Source organism: Girardinichthys multiradiatus, chromosome 11 (assembly GCF_021462225.1).
Source record: "Girardinichthys multiradiatus isolate DD_20200921_A chromosome 11, DD_fGirMul_XY1, whole genome shotgun sequence".
NCBI lineage: Eukaryota > Metazoa > Chordata > Actinopteri > Cyprinodontiformes > Goodeidae > Girardinichthys > Girardinichthys multiradiatus.
Genome location: NC_061804.1, coordinates 15539296 through 15552349, shown reverse-complemented (window position 1 = coordinate 15552349; position 13054 = coordinate 15539296). Strand labels below are relative to the sequence as shown.

At 37.1% G+C, this 13054-nt stretch overlaps 1 protein-coding gene across 4 annotated transcripts in view; it reads right to left on the bottom strand.

The window, feature by feature from the left end:
- Window positions 1-13054, bottom strand: part of gabrg2 (gamma-aminobutyric acid type A receptor subunit gamma2) — an 81129-nt gene that overhangs the window by 31319 nt on the left and 36756 nt on the right. For all 4 annotated transcript variants that reach the window (XM_047379025.1, XM_047379023.1, XM_047379024.1 and 1 more), the window contains exons 5-6: window positions 12158-12240; window positions 10443-10580 (exon numbers count right to left, since the gene is read on the bottom strand). In XM_047379025.1, coding sequence (XP_047234981.1) covers window positions 10443-10580; window positions 12158-12240 — 221 coding nt within the window. The remainder of the gene's footprint in view (window positions 1-10442; window positions 10581-12157; window positions 12241-13054) is intronic.

Here is a 13054-nt window from a genome sequence, read left to right as displayed (position 1 = left end):
CCACACCGTTTCTCGGTACCTGAGAAGGTCTTCAAACATACTCTTTATAAGAAGGCCTAGCAGAGACCATACTTCCTTCAGCAACTCGAGAAGTACAACCTTTCACAGGAACTGCTGCTCATGTTGTACATTACCATAATCCAGTCTGTTTTGTGCACATCCATCATTTGTGGTTTGCAGTGTTGAGCATGTTACTTTAAAAAAGTAATTAGTTATAGTTACTAGTTACTTCTCCCAAAAAGTAACTGAGTTACTAACTGAGTTACTTCACTATAGTAGGACTAGTTAACAGGGAAAATAACTATTGCGTTGTGTGTAAACTGAACACTGCATCCGATTGGCTTACAATGAAACTTACTCTACCTTAGCCAATCATCATCACTTATGCAATTGTCTTGCTTCTCACTCCTCCCTTCACCAAAGAAAAAAAAGCTAAGCTCCTGTGGCTGTGAGCCACGACAGATGGCAAGAGCTTCAATGACTAGCTTTAGTTTAAAACACGGCCCAATTAATTGTTGGTAATTGTATTTTAATGCTGAAAAAAGTAATTTATTTGATTACTTGTAACTGAAAAAAGTATTACTGTTAGTAATGCCATTTGTTTTAATGTCGTTATTCCCATTACTGATGGTTTGGCTCAACCACAATCCACTGGTCCAGACTACAACAAACAATTAGGTCTGCAGAGAGGATAATTGGGCCTGACCTTCCCACCAGCCAGGACATGTACAGGTCTAGGGTCAGGAAAAGGTTAGCTAACATCTCTGCAGACTCCACACATCCTGTAAACAAAAATGTTTAGACTTTTACCTTTGGGTAGGCGCTGCAGAGCGCTATTTGCAAAAACCAGAGTTTCTTCAGAGTGCCCAGATCGATACTATGCATATTTTTACTATTCAACCACATCTTTTTTTTTTTTGGGAAAAACACTATACAGGTCCTTCTCAAAATATTAGCATATTGTGATAAAGTTCATTATTTTCCATAATGTCATGATGAAAATTTAACATTCATATATTTTAGATACATTGCAAACTAACTGAAATATTTCAGGTCTTTTATTGTCTTAATATGGATGATTTTGGCATACAGCTCATGAAAACCCAAAATTCCTATCTCACATAATTAGCATATTTCATCCGACCAATAAAAGAAAAGTGTTTTTAATACAAAAAACGTCAACCTTCAAATAATCATGTGCAGTTATGCACTCAATACTTGGTCGGGAATCCTTTTGCAGAAATTACGTCTTCCATGCGGCGTGGCATGGAGGCAATCAGCCTGTGGCACTGCTGAAGTCTTATGGAGGCCCAGGATGCTTCGATATCGGCCTTTAGCTCATCCAGAGTGTTGGGTCTTGAGTCTCTCAACGTTCTCTTCACAATATCCCACAGATTCTCTATGGGGTTCAGGTCAGGAGAGTTGGCAGGCCAATTGAGCACAGTGATACCATGGTCAGTAAACCATTTACCAGTGGTTTTGGCACTGTGAGCAGGTGCCAGGTCGTGCTGAAAAATTAAATCTTAATCTCCATAAAGTTTTTCAGCAGATGGAAGCATGAAGTGCTCCAAAATCTCCTGATAGCTAGCTGCATTGACTCTGCCCTTGATAAAACACAGTGGACCAACACCAGCAGCTGACACGGCACCCCAGACCATCACTGACTGTGGGTACTTGACACTGGACTTCTGGCATTTTGGCATTTCCTTCTCCCCAGTCTTCCTCCAGACTCAGGCACCTTGATTTCCGAATGACATGCAGAATTTGTTTTCATCCGAAAAAAGTACTTTGGACCACTGAGCAACAGTCCAGTGCTGCTTCTCTGTAGCCCAGGTCAGGCGCTTCTGCCGCTGTTTCCGGTTCAAAAGTGGCTTGACCTGGGGAATGCGGCACCTGTAGCCCATTTCCGGCACACGCCTGTGCACGGTGGCTCTGGATGTTTCTACTCCAGACTCAGTCCACTGCTTCCGCAGGTCCCCCAAGGTCTGGAATCGGCCCTTCTCCACAATCTTCCTCAGGGTCCGGTCACCTCTTTTCGTGCAGCGTTTTCTGCCACACTTTTTCCTTCCCACAGACTTCCCACTGAGGTGCCTTGATACAGCACTCTGGGAACAGCCTATTTGTTCAGAAATTTCTTTCTGTGTCTTACCCTCTTGCTTGAGGGTGTCAATAGTGGTCTTCTGGACAGCAGTCAGGTCGGCAGTCTTACCCATGATTGGGGTTTTGAGTGATGAACCAGGCTGGGAGTTTTAAAGGCCTCAGGAATCTTTTGCAGGTGTTTAGAGTTAACTCGTTGATTCAGATGATTAGGTTCATAGCTCGTTTAGAGACCCTTTTAATGATATGCTAATTTTGTGAGATAGGAATTTTGAGTTTTCATGAGCTGTATGCCAAAATCATCCGTATTAAGACAATAAAAGACCTGACATATTTCAGTTAGTGTGCAATGAATCTAAAATATATGAATGTTAAATTTTCATCATGACATTATGGCAAATAATGAACTTTATCACAATATGCTAATATTTTGAGAAAGACCTGTATATACATATTTACAAAAATAATTGTATTTCCTTTTAAATTTCTATAAACAAAATGTCCTCATTGAGAGCAAGTGGAACCAAAGCCAAATTCCTTGTCTGTGTGCACACACTTGGCAGACAAAGCTGATTCTAATTCTGAGTAAATGTTACAGCAATAATTTACAAAAAAACATTTATCCACACAAACATTTATCAGTATAATCAATTTAGAAGGGAGCTATTAGCTTCACTTTGGCAAGACAAGTGAGAAACAGCAAGACTTGGTATCTGTTGGGGTTAAATTGAACTCAAGAAACACTGATGTCACTAGTCAATATAAACTTGACAGCAATTTAAACAGTGCAGCCATTATTCATTATTTGAATACGGGCTAATTATGTTTATTTCTACATGATGTTGGTTCAAACACTCTCCTTTGTAAATTTTGTGTATCACTCTGGAGATTTTGTACTGAAATAATTTCACACAGTATGCTCGATTTTGCACTGGTTATTTGATAAGGGATTAAACGTCTCAGTAACAATAAAAGACCTTTGGCATTTCAGTTTATTGCTTTATCTCTTCCTTCATCTTTTCTTGATTAAAGCAGGCAAACAGTGACAAATACACCTGTTTCTATTGTATCATTTACTTTGAGAAATTTAATAACATTCTTCTATTATTTTCCTGGTATTTTTGTTATTTAATTTGCTATTATCATACAGATATTCAAATGTCTCTTTCTGCTTTGTTCTTTGAATTTTCTTCATGCCTCATTCATATAAGATATTCATATTTATTAAATACTTTACAGATCTTGAACATTATCAGGCAATGTAATTTATTTCATAGTTACATAGAGTTAATTGTCTATCAACAACCAAATGTTGAAAATTAAATAAAACCTTGCAGTTCTTATGCAGGGAGATTCTTCTCCTGAACTGAGAAAATTTGAAAATAATTAAATCCAGTCAGACTACATTAAATGATGATAGATTTGAAAACAAAAGTATCCCCTCCAAAGTTTAGCTTCATTTATCCATTTAGCCCATCAGGGGATTTAAAGCTATTTGTTTTAAACAAATAAGTAATGCTTATAAGCCTAATAAGTCAGAATTACGATAGATGTGTGTCGGTATTATTATAGGTACAGAAGACGGTCAGGTCTGATCCGAAGGTGATCAGGGGATTATTATAGGACAGTCCTGGAAGAAAAGCTGTTAGAGTTGAGGCTTTAACCTTTGACTCAGGGGGGATGATTTTCTTATTTGTAAAATTATTTGAAAATAAGAAAATCATCCTCCATCATATAAAATTCCTGCAAAATCCAGTAACATGAAAAAAAGATATATGTTTCAGTGGTATAAATACTTAAAAGAAAAATATGAAATTTAAATGCTGAAATCCCACATTTTCGACAGCTTCACATAGTATGTGACCAGGTGTATTTCCACAAACATAGAAAAGACAGACAACCTGTGGGACCTGGATGAAAAATATTTCCGACACTATATTAGGTAAGCATTATACTTAAAATTGCATTATTTGCAGCAGAACTGCTTTTTAGTGAACACTCAGGTTGTCTAGTTGTATGAAAACCATGATTATACAAAAAACAAATCTGAGTTCTACTATCACTCCTAAGGACATATAGATGAAACAAAGGCAAGGTTTACCATGTTATTAGGATAATCCCTTAAGCTCCTGCCATGTGCATTTATATAAATATGCTATGAGCATGGGTGTCCATAGTTGTTTTTCGGACTTTTTCATGCAGCACAGGCAGTCAGAGTGTCTCCAGATTTGCCCCATCAAAGAATCATGTGGAGACTGGGAAGCTCCATAATCGCAAGAAGGCCACTGATGTGTCCCTGGGCTTTCTGCTCTCAAACTGAATCATACAGGCGGCCGCACACAGAAAACAGGGCTGTGTGGCATGGCTTTTGAAAGGTCACTCTAAGAATAGCTTCCGATACCTAAACGGGGCTCATATCCAGCGGAAAGCACATGTTGAAATGTGCAGGCAAGCAAATGAACATTAAAACATGCAATAATTCATTGATGGAGGCACAGGCCAATGCACTCTTGCTGTTAAAAATACTCGTAGACATAATCCCTACAATTTATTGATGCACATGTGGTACATCTGTGCTCTGGTAAAAGGACAGAAAAAGCAGGAAATCTGCTTCCTGATGTCCAAGCCCTGCCATGGTTCCCTGCTGAGGAACCAGACCATAATTTCAAAAGCAAATGCAATGACATCAGTCTGTCTTAAGCTTAGAGGAAAATGCCTCCTGCCCATCTAAAAGATGTTTTACTTGCTCATTCATACAACTTATCTGAAAGATGCCCATTGAGGGCAGTTTTTTAGGTAATGTAGATGCCTCACTCAGATGAAATGGCCAGTCCTTTATTGATGAAACTAAGCACAACAAATGCTGTTCATCCTGTTGTAATCATCTTTTAAATCACTTTCATCAATCAAACACTTGCTTCTCTTAAGTTGTAATGTAAATGCAAGCTTTAAACTAAATTGGTCACCAATGGCATGTTCAGTTCTATGTAAGCTCTATTAGTTTTATTAGTTTCTGAGCCAGGTCATAGCATATTGCACAGCAACTGAAATATTTTTTTTTGTTTGTTTTTTTACTGCAGCTCTTTAATCTTTGTATTTGCTTTATATATTATAATACTAGCATTGGGTTGTGTGTTTTTAAACACCATATACTTGTTTTATTATTTTTTCTTTTTCATTATCTGAATTTGTTGCTTTTCATTACTTGTACTATTCTTTAACATTTGTTTGTAAGCACTAGAAGTCCATAAATAAAATCAATTTAAATTGTGCTGGCACACTATTGCTTAAAGTTCCCCGCAAAAATATTCACAGTATTGACTTTTTACCTGCACTTTCTGCTTTTTGACAGATCTGCACCAAATAGGTGGTTAAGTGAAATGAGAAAAATATTTATTAAAAAAAGAATTTAAAAAAAGAATAAACTGAAAATTTGCTATAAATCCCCTAAAAGGTTCAGGAGCAACCAATTACCTTCAAAAGTCATATAATTAGTGAAATGAAGTCATATGATCTGTCAGTATAAACACACCTTGTCCAGAGGCAAAACACCACTAAGCAAGAGGCATTAAACCACAAAGGCCAAGGAGCTCTCCAAACAAGTTAGGGACTTTATTGTACAAGTCACAGTGGGGTTATATTGCATTACAATGCACTTGGCATTGTGGAATAACCAAATTTCATTACCAGATAAGCATGGCTACCACAGAGTTTTTAGGCATGTCAAAAAGATTAGCATAGCAGCTATCCTATGCTCTGTAAGGGCACATGTGAGCCACTACAACAGCAATTACACAACTGCCATTCATTTTAGTATTTATAGCAATGACCCAATAGAAATACAAATATTTAATTTCACTCTATATAATGCTGTCTGCACTGAGGCTTATTTACTTTTTTTGGCATGCCAGATGCCTAATACAGAAAGTCAAACTGATGGCCTTGCCTACATTTTGATCAATTTGACTAATAATCTGACATCTTCTGGAACTCATAGAGCATTGCAAAATTGAATTCCAAGATGGTTGGCTGTTTTATAAAAGCTGGGGACACAATACAAGTTTTTTTTTATCCAAATGTATCTCCAATTCCCAGTTGCGGAAAGACAGCATCAGCCTACAGTAGCTGGGGACAGTCACCAAGGCAAGTTGGCCCAAAAGTATAAGTGTGAGTGGAAAACAGTATAAATTAACTAATTACAATCACATAGTGATTAAAGAAAAAAATAATAATAATAATGTACCGTATTTTCCCGACTATAGAGCACACCTCAATATAAGCCGCACCCACAAAGTAAAAAAAAAAAAAAAAGTGGAAATGTACATATATAAGCCACTCTAGGCTAAAAGCCGCTGATATCGACTGAACTGATTACATAGTTTATCTGAACATAACTGAACTGATTAGTTTCTGAATGGTGCCTGTAGCATAAAAATGAAAGTGCTGATCAAACAAATCAGCTCTATTTCCTTCCTGTACTGCTAGATCGATGGCCTTCAACTTAAATGTGCCATTATATGAACTTCTTCGAGTGGTTTCCATGATGAGTGGGTACCCGTTTGAAAAAAAATCTTCGTCGTGCCTGCTGCTTGCATGTGCTAAATGAAAATTAGTGCTTTCTTCTTCTTTGATTTCCAATTTTGACTTCCCACCTGTCTTGTTTTTTTCATTTTCTGCAAAAGCACCCCCTGCGGGGTGAAGAAATATCCACAGAATAGCCGCACCCCTAATAAGCCGCATGGTTCAAAGCATGGGAAAAAAAGTAACGGCTTATAGTCCAGAGAATATGGTAAATTAAATTGTTATATTTAGTGTATTTTTTACTACTTCTCAACTCCAGCACAGCAGAAGGATGGTAGCAGAGATCCAAGTATGTAGCCTAACATAGTAAGCTAGGGGTTTTGCATTGAGGTTAATATTCCATATTTCAAATTTAAAGCCTTAGATATTTAACATTCAAAATCTCTGTATCTGTTATTTTTTATATTGTCTACTCTGGTACTTCAATGCTGATACGTAGATAACAAGGATTGGTTTCTAGCCTCTAAGGTGAAAGGTAAAGTGGTTTCTGAGTCCTTTAGAGTCAGACAAATGAAAAAAAAAAAAACAAGGCATTTTGAATTAGTATCTATTAGAGCAAACTTAGTAGATACCATATGCCATATTCAGAAATGGAGACAAAAGGGCTTTGGTCATGCTGTTTTTGTCTGGATCAGGTCAGTCTGCTAATATGCATATTTATTCACTTGTCTTATAATCATGAATCCCCCCATTGCTTCACCACAAAGCCAAATGATGCTTGAATGAAAATTATTTATTCAAAGAATTTATAGAAAAATACAAGGATCCATGTAGGTAGCAAGCTTCAAACTAAAAGATAGTCTGTCATAGAGTGCGGTTTTTGATAGGACCAAAGTGCAGAGAAGGTTCCAGAAGCCAGCGGAATGAAAGTAAGTAGAGTTTTAATTAACCTTACTCACACAACAATGTAGGGAACCAGGAGGACAACATGCCCCAACCAGACCAGGGTACAGAATTCTAGACATCAGGGTAGGGTACCGGTATTAAACCAGACACGACTGAACAACGTGGAAGACAACACAGAACAAGGAACCAGCGGGGAACAAAGGGAACTAAAGAGCTTAAATACAAATGAGAGTACAGGGAGAACCAATGAACAGAAATACTGATTAATCAAGGGAAACAAGAAACAGGTGTGGGCCAGGCTGCAGGGAGACAGAGGGAGTGAGACCAGTTAACACGTTAAACACAGAACAGAGGGTAAACTAAGAACCAGACAAAGTGAAATGAATAAAAACATAAAACTTAAATACAGGCTGGATATGACATAGTCACTCTTTCACCATTACTATTCATATTGCCTCCCTAATCGCATACTGGTGTTTTGTCATAATTATTCTTTTTGTGTTTGTAATAAATAGGGTAAAGAAATCTCGCCAAGAAATGTTAAAACAATTCAAAATATGTTTACATCAAAAACATCTAACAATATTATAATAGTATTGTTAATAACAATTTAAATAAAAAAAATCCCTTTTATGATTGTCACATTTTAAAAAGCCATCCATATCCTGGCACAGCCCATTGCATGTTGATTATCTGGGATGACTCAGTAATTATAATGCCCCAACTGACTGCTGTTTGAGACAGATGTTGTGTTCACAAATCTTGAAGCAGGTCAGTTCTCAAACTGACTGGAAAATGAGACAAGAGGTCTCTAAGCCACAGTCAAGGTTCTCTGCTCCGACAAGAGAGCAGATGGCGGTTTGTGAAAATAACAAACCAGATCAAAAGGAGAGAAACTGAGGAACATGTAATATCTCGACTCATGCTCATCCTGTTGTAGATTCCCTTATTATGATGCCACATGAAAAATGTTAGAGAACTGGGAAACATGCAGGCAATTTAAATTTTTAAACACATTTCTGTTTTTAATGATTTTTGGTCTGGCATCACATATGCTCTGCTCTGTACAGACAGCACAGGGCATGTTAGCTTTTTTCTCTCTGTGTGCCTTAAGGTAACACTACAGTGACACTCAGTGCAGCTTGACAAATTATGTCATTATTATGAAAGAGGGTGATTTGTGGTGTGTTTTAGTTTCTGCTCTACCATTTATGCCAAAGTGGCTTTAAAATAGTGTCTTATTTATTAATGATACCAAATCATTACTGCCTGTCTGTCTGTCTGTCTGTCTGTCTGTCTGTCTGTCTGTGTGGGTGCTTCAGTTTTCAATTTACCCTTAAAAACCAATTTAAAACATATCCTTGTTTTGTCTCTTTTATCTCAGAAAAGGATACATTGTATCATGTTTTACCAACCATTTAAAATGAGTGCTTATATCTTTTCAGCAGCTTTCATGGATTTCTGGAACACCACAAAATGAGTGATAGATGCAAAATCAAAATGTATCATATATATTATTAAGCAACATCTCGAAATCATAAATATCAACATAGGTTTTGTCATTCTCTAATATGTCAGCAATGACCAGGGAATTCAACCTGCTTCCCTCCCACCTTTTGACAACATCTCTTAATATAATTTACCTTTTCATTACTAAAAAACATTCCAATTACACAGTGAGTGCCCTCCTTAGTATGTTTTTACAAATTAAATACAGCTGCATTCATTCAACTATTCTAATATGAAATACAATAAGGATAGCTGACACTTTTGAGGGTTGTGGTATTTTTTTGTTGGCAATTGTTCAATGCTATTAGATATCTGTGTAATCACGGATAAACAAAAAAAAAGTTATCCAAATGGTGCACTTCTCAGTTTCCAACTTTGGAAATTCAGTTTATTTATATGGTGGCAATTCACAATACATATCATGTCAAGGCACTTTGCATAGTGAATTCAATCGAACCATACATATTCCAAGTCATGTACATATATTCTAATTGATCCCAGTTATCAAACAATACAGTCAAATTCAGTTTATCATTCAAATTGGTTAAATAGTTTTCTATCTAAGGAAACCCAGTAGATTACATGGAGTCAGTGACTTGCAGCATTCACTTCATGGACAATCCCTTGCATTGTGTTGTTGACTTTGCAGTATTCCTTCATACTGAGAATACATGTAGCAACAGTGGAAAGGAATCCTCCAGCAGGCTTGGAATTTGATTTCTTGCAGCAGCCCCAATGATATGTTGTGCCTTGCAAAGGTTTTACACATCATGTTCAAAGTATATATATTGTAATTTTATGTGGCAGATCAACACCAAGTAGTGGATTATTGCGAAAAGAATGCAAAATTGTTTGTGGATTTCATACTTTTTAGGAATGAAAATCTGTAAAGTGTGGCTTGCACATGTATTGAGTCCCTTAAAGTTTAATACTCCTAAAAACAATGCAGAGCAACACATGCCTTCAGAATGCAGCTAACTGTTAAATCACATGTGAGTAATTTTATCTCAGTGTAAATACAGCTGTTTTGTGATTCTTGAGTATTCCTGGGAAGATAATGAAAACCCAGAAACACAACAGGTAGATCAGGGAATTATGGAGAGGTTTACAGCAGACGTAAGTTATAAAATAATATCTCAAGCCTTTAACATCTATCAGAGTAGTGTTCAGTCCATCATCTGTAAACTGAAAGAGGATGGCAGAACTGCAAACCTACAAATACATGGCCATCCACCTAAACTGACAAGCTGAGCTGGGAGAGCATTAGTCAGAGAAGGAGAAGAAATCCCATTTCCAGTTTGGCTTAAGTCGTATAGGCCCCCCAGACGGGGGGTAAGAATACTTTTCCAATCCAATATTAATGTAATAAAGTATGAATATGCTCTTTCAATAAGAGTTGGTTTATATACCTGAAACTGTCCTGACGGTCTCAGTCGTGTTCCTTAGGCCAACAAAGGAAAACTGGTAAAGCCTCCATGAGCGAATGTCCCCAACCTCCACTGAGCTCCTTTTCCACCTGTATGTAATTTCCTCCTTGGGGTAGCCATCTGAACGGGACAGAGCAGTTTCAAAGTGAGGGAGCTTTTTAAACCTACAAAGGAGTATTGTTTTTTCAAAGACTATAACAACCAACAGTTTCTCTGCTAACTTAATTTTCTTCCAAGTAAACAAAAAATTGCATCACCGTTAAAAAAAACAATAAAAACACAGAGTTCAGCCAGTTTTATTTCATCTCCAATGACAATACCAAGTAACTTGCAGATACTAATTTTGAGATAAGAAACTTCATGTATAACTGAAGCATGTACTTCATATAGAGTAGATATTTGCACTATTTGTGGGGAGAAAAGAGTATTGGCCATGAAAATGCTGAGCTGACTTTGAAGAAAAATTACATAATTGGTCTAAGACCACAGGTGAGTTGGCTTTTAATAATTTTACTCTATCCTTGCACACTCTGTAGTTGCTCTAATGAAAATAGTATTCTCACTTGTCTAAAACAAAGTCAGTCAGCTGAGCAGTTGGATTATCATAATCAAGTCAAGATTGTGAGTATCAAATTCATGTGTGGTTTGGAAAAAACAAACTAACCAAAAATTGTATTGGCTTTACTGAATGTTCCTCAAGTTTGGAGACTGTCAACGTCTGGAGATGAGCTGTGGTCTGAATTATGCAGGTGAACTTCCTTTAGTGCAAAGTTAAGTGCTCTCAGACATCCAATAATATTCCTCTTCAGAGTAACAAATCATTGCCAACCAGGAAAGCAGTCGGCTATTTTGCCTCTAATGCATCTGAGAGACATTATAGATTTAGTCTCCTTCTGGGAAGTTGAAACAAGAAGGATACAAAAGCTCAATGTCCGTAGTTTAACTTCATTTCAGTCCACTGCAGGAAATGCGTTTTTATTTCTCAGCTGAAATAAAATTCTCTACCAAATAGCCTGATAACATTTGACTAGAGTCTTAACAGCTGCAAAAGAGAGTGAACTCACTAAGCTTTGTTGCTTTTAGACACGTGATGGGATAATTTGCCGCATAATAAATAGCTGTACGCTTCTCTGCCTGCAACATCTGAGATTGAGCTTCTATGCTGCATGTAAAGCAATTTTCAAAGCTGTGAAAAAAAATCCATAGCTCTCACCAAATTTAAAGGAATGCATATGCTCTAGTTTTAGCCTTGCTAACCTATTTAGCTTCACTTTCTTGTGCTCTAGAACCATTCAAGAAGAATTCTTCCTGGAGAACACCCCGTAGTATCTCATGGTAGAGCTTTAGCAGTCTCAATAGAAAGACCTACCACTCCCCCTCCTTGCACTGCCTACATGGGGATGTTAAGTACTTTGAGCTCTTGTTACTTTTTGACAAGATTACAAGGTATAAAGAAGTCCCAAGAAACATCCACAAGTACAGAAAAGTCAGCCAACATTGCTGTTGGTAGATAAGAAAAACACTTATAAATGTGGATGTGTGAATATTAAAGTCTAGAAACTCCTGGCATATACTGTCCATATCTGCGTATCAGTATTTCACTACAGTCCATCTCTATGCATACGGTAAAACAAACAAAACAAACAAAAAAAAAATAAACACGAAGCTGTAAAGTAGTAGTGGATCAGTAAACTTACAGCTTGAAAATTCCAGGGGACAGGAGTGCTCATCCATTGGGAAGTTGTTTAATTTAAGCTGGCACTCGGCATCAATGGTCAACCTGCAGAAACAAAACACTTGCATTCACTCACCAAACTATACTAGAAATAGTTTAGGTTTTAAATACTAAATACAGTACATGCATAGCCAATTAATTAACCTAGCAACAAAATCCTGCCCTTTCTGCTAATGATGCTATAAATTATAAAGTAAGATTTCACAAAATTAAATTAGACAGAAAACATTTTTCTCTTCTCTTTCACCCTTAAGGACGTTTAACAGCAAAGTCATTAAGCTTCTGGTTAATGAGCAAATGACCTTAAATTGCTTCACCCATCCATGCATTTGCTATTGTCATGTATCATTGTGCTTGGAATCACAGCAGCCATCCTAATTAACCAGTGCTTAAGTTCTGAGTTTCTAACAGATTAATGAAGTGGGCTAGTGTTCTGCTCAGGAGAACATCCATCAAGAATTGATTGAGTCCGGAAGACTTTACTTTGTCTCTTATTATCACAGGTAATGCATTTTGGTGTCAGTGCAAATGTCTGCTGTAATTATGGTAGAATGCACAAGTGATGATATAAGAAATTAATATTTGTCACTTTTTTGGATATAAGGCATAAATACATACAGGGGTTGGACAATGAAACTGAGTGTGAAGGTTCAATTAGCAGGGTAAGAGCACAGTTTTGCTCAAAATATTGAAATGCACACAACATTATGGGTGACATACCAGAGTTCAAAAGAGGACAAATTGTTGGTGCACGTCTTGCTGGCGCATCTGTGACCAAGACAGCAAGTCTTTGTGATGTATCAAGAGCCACGGTATCCAGGGTAATGTCAGCATACCACCAAGAAGGACAAACCACATC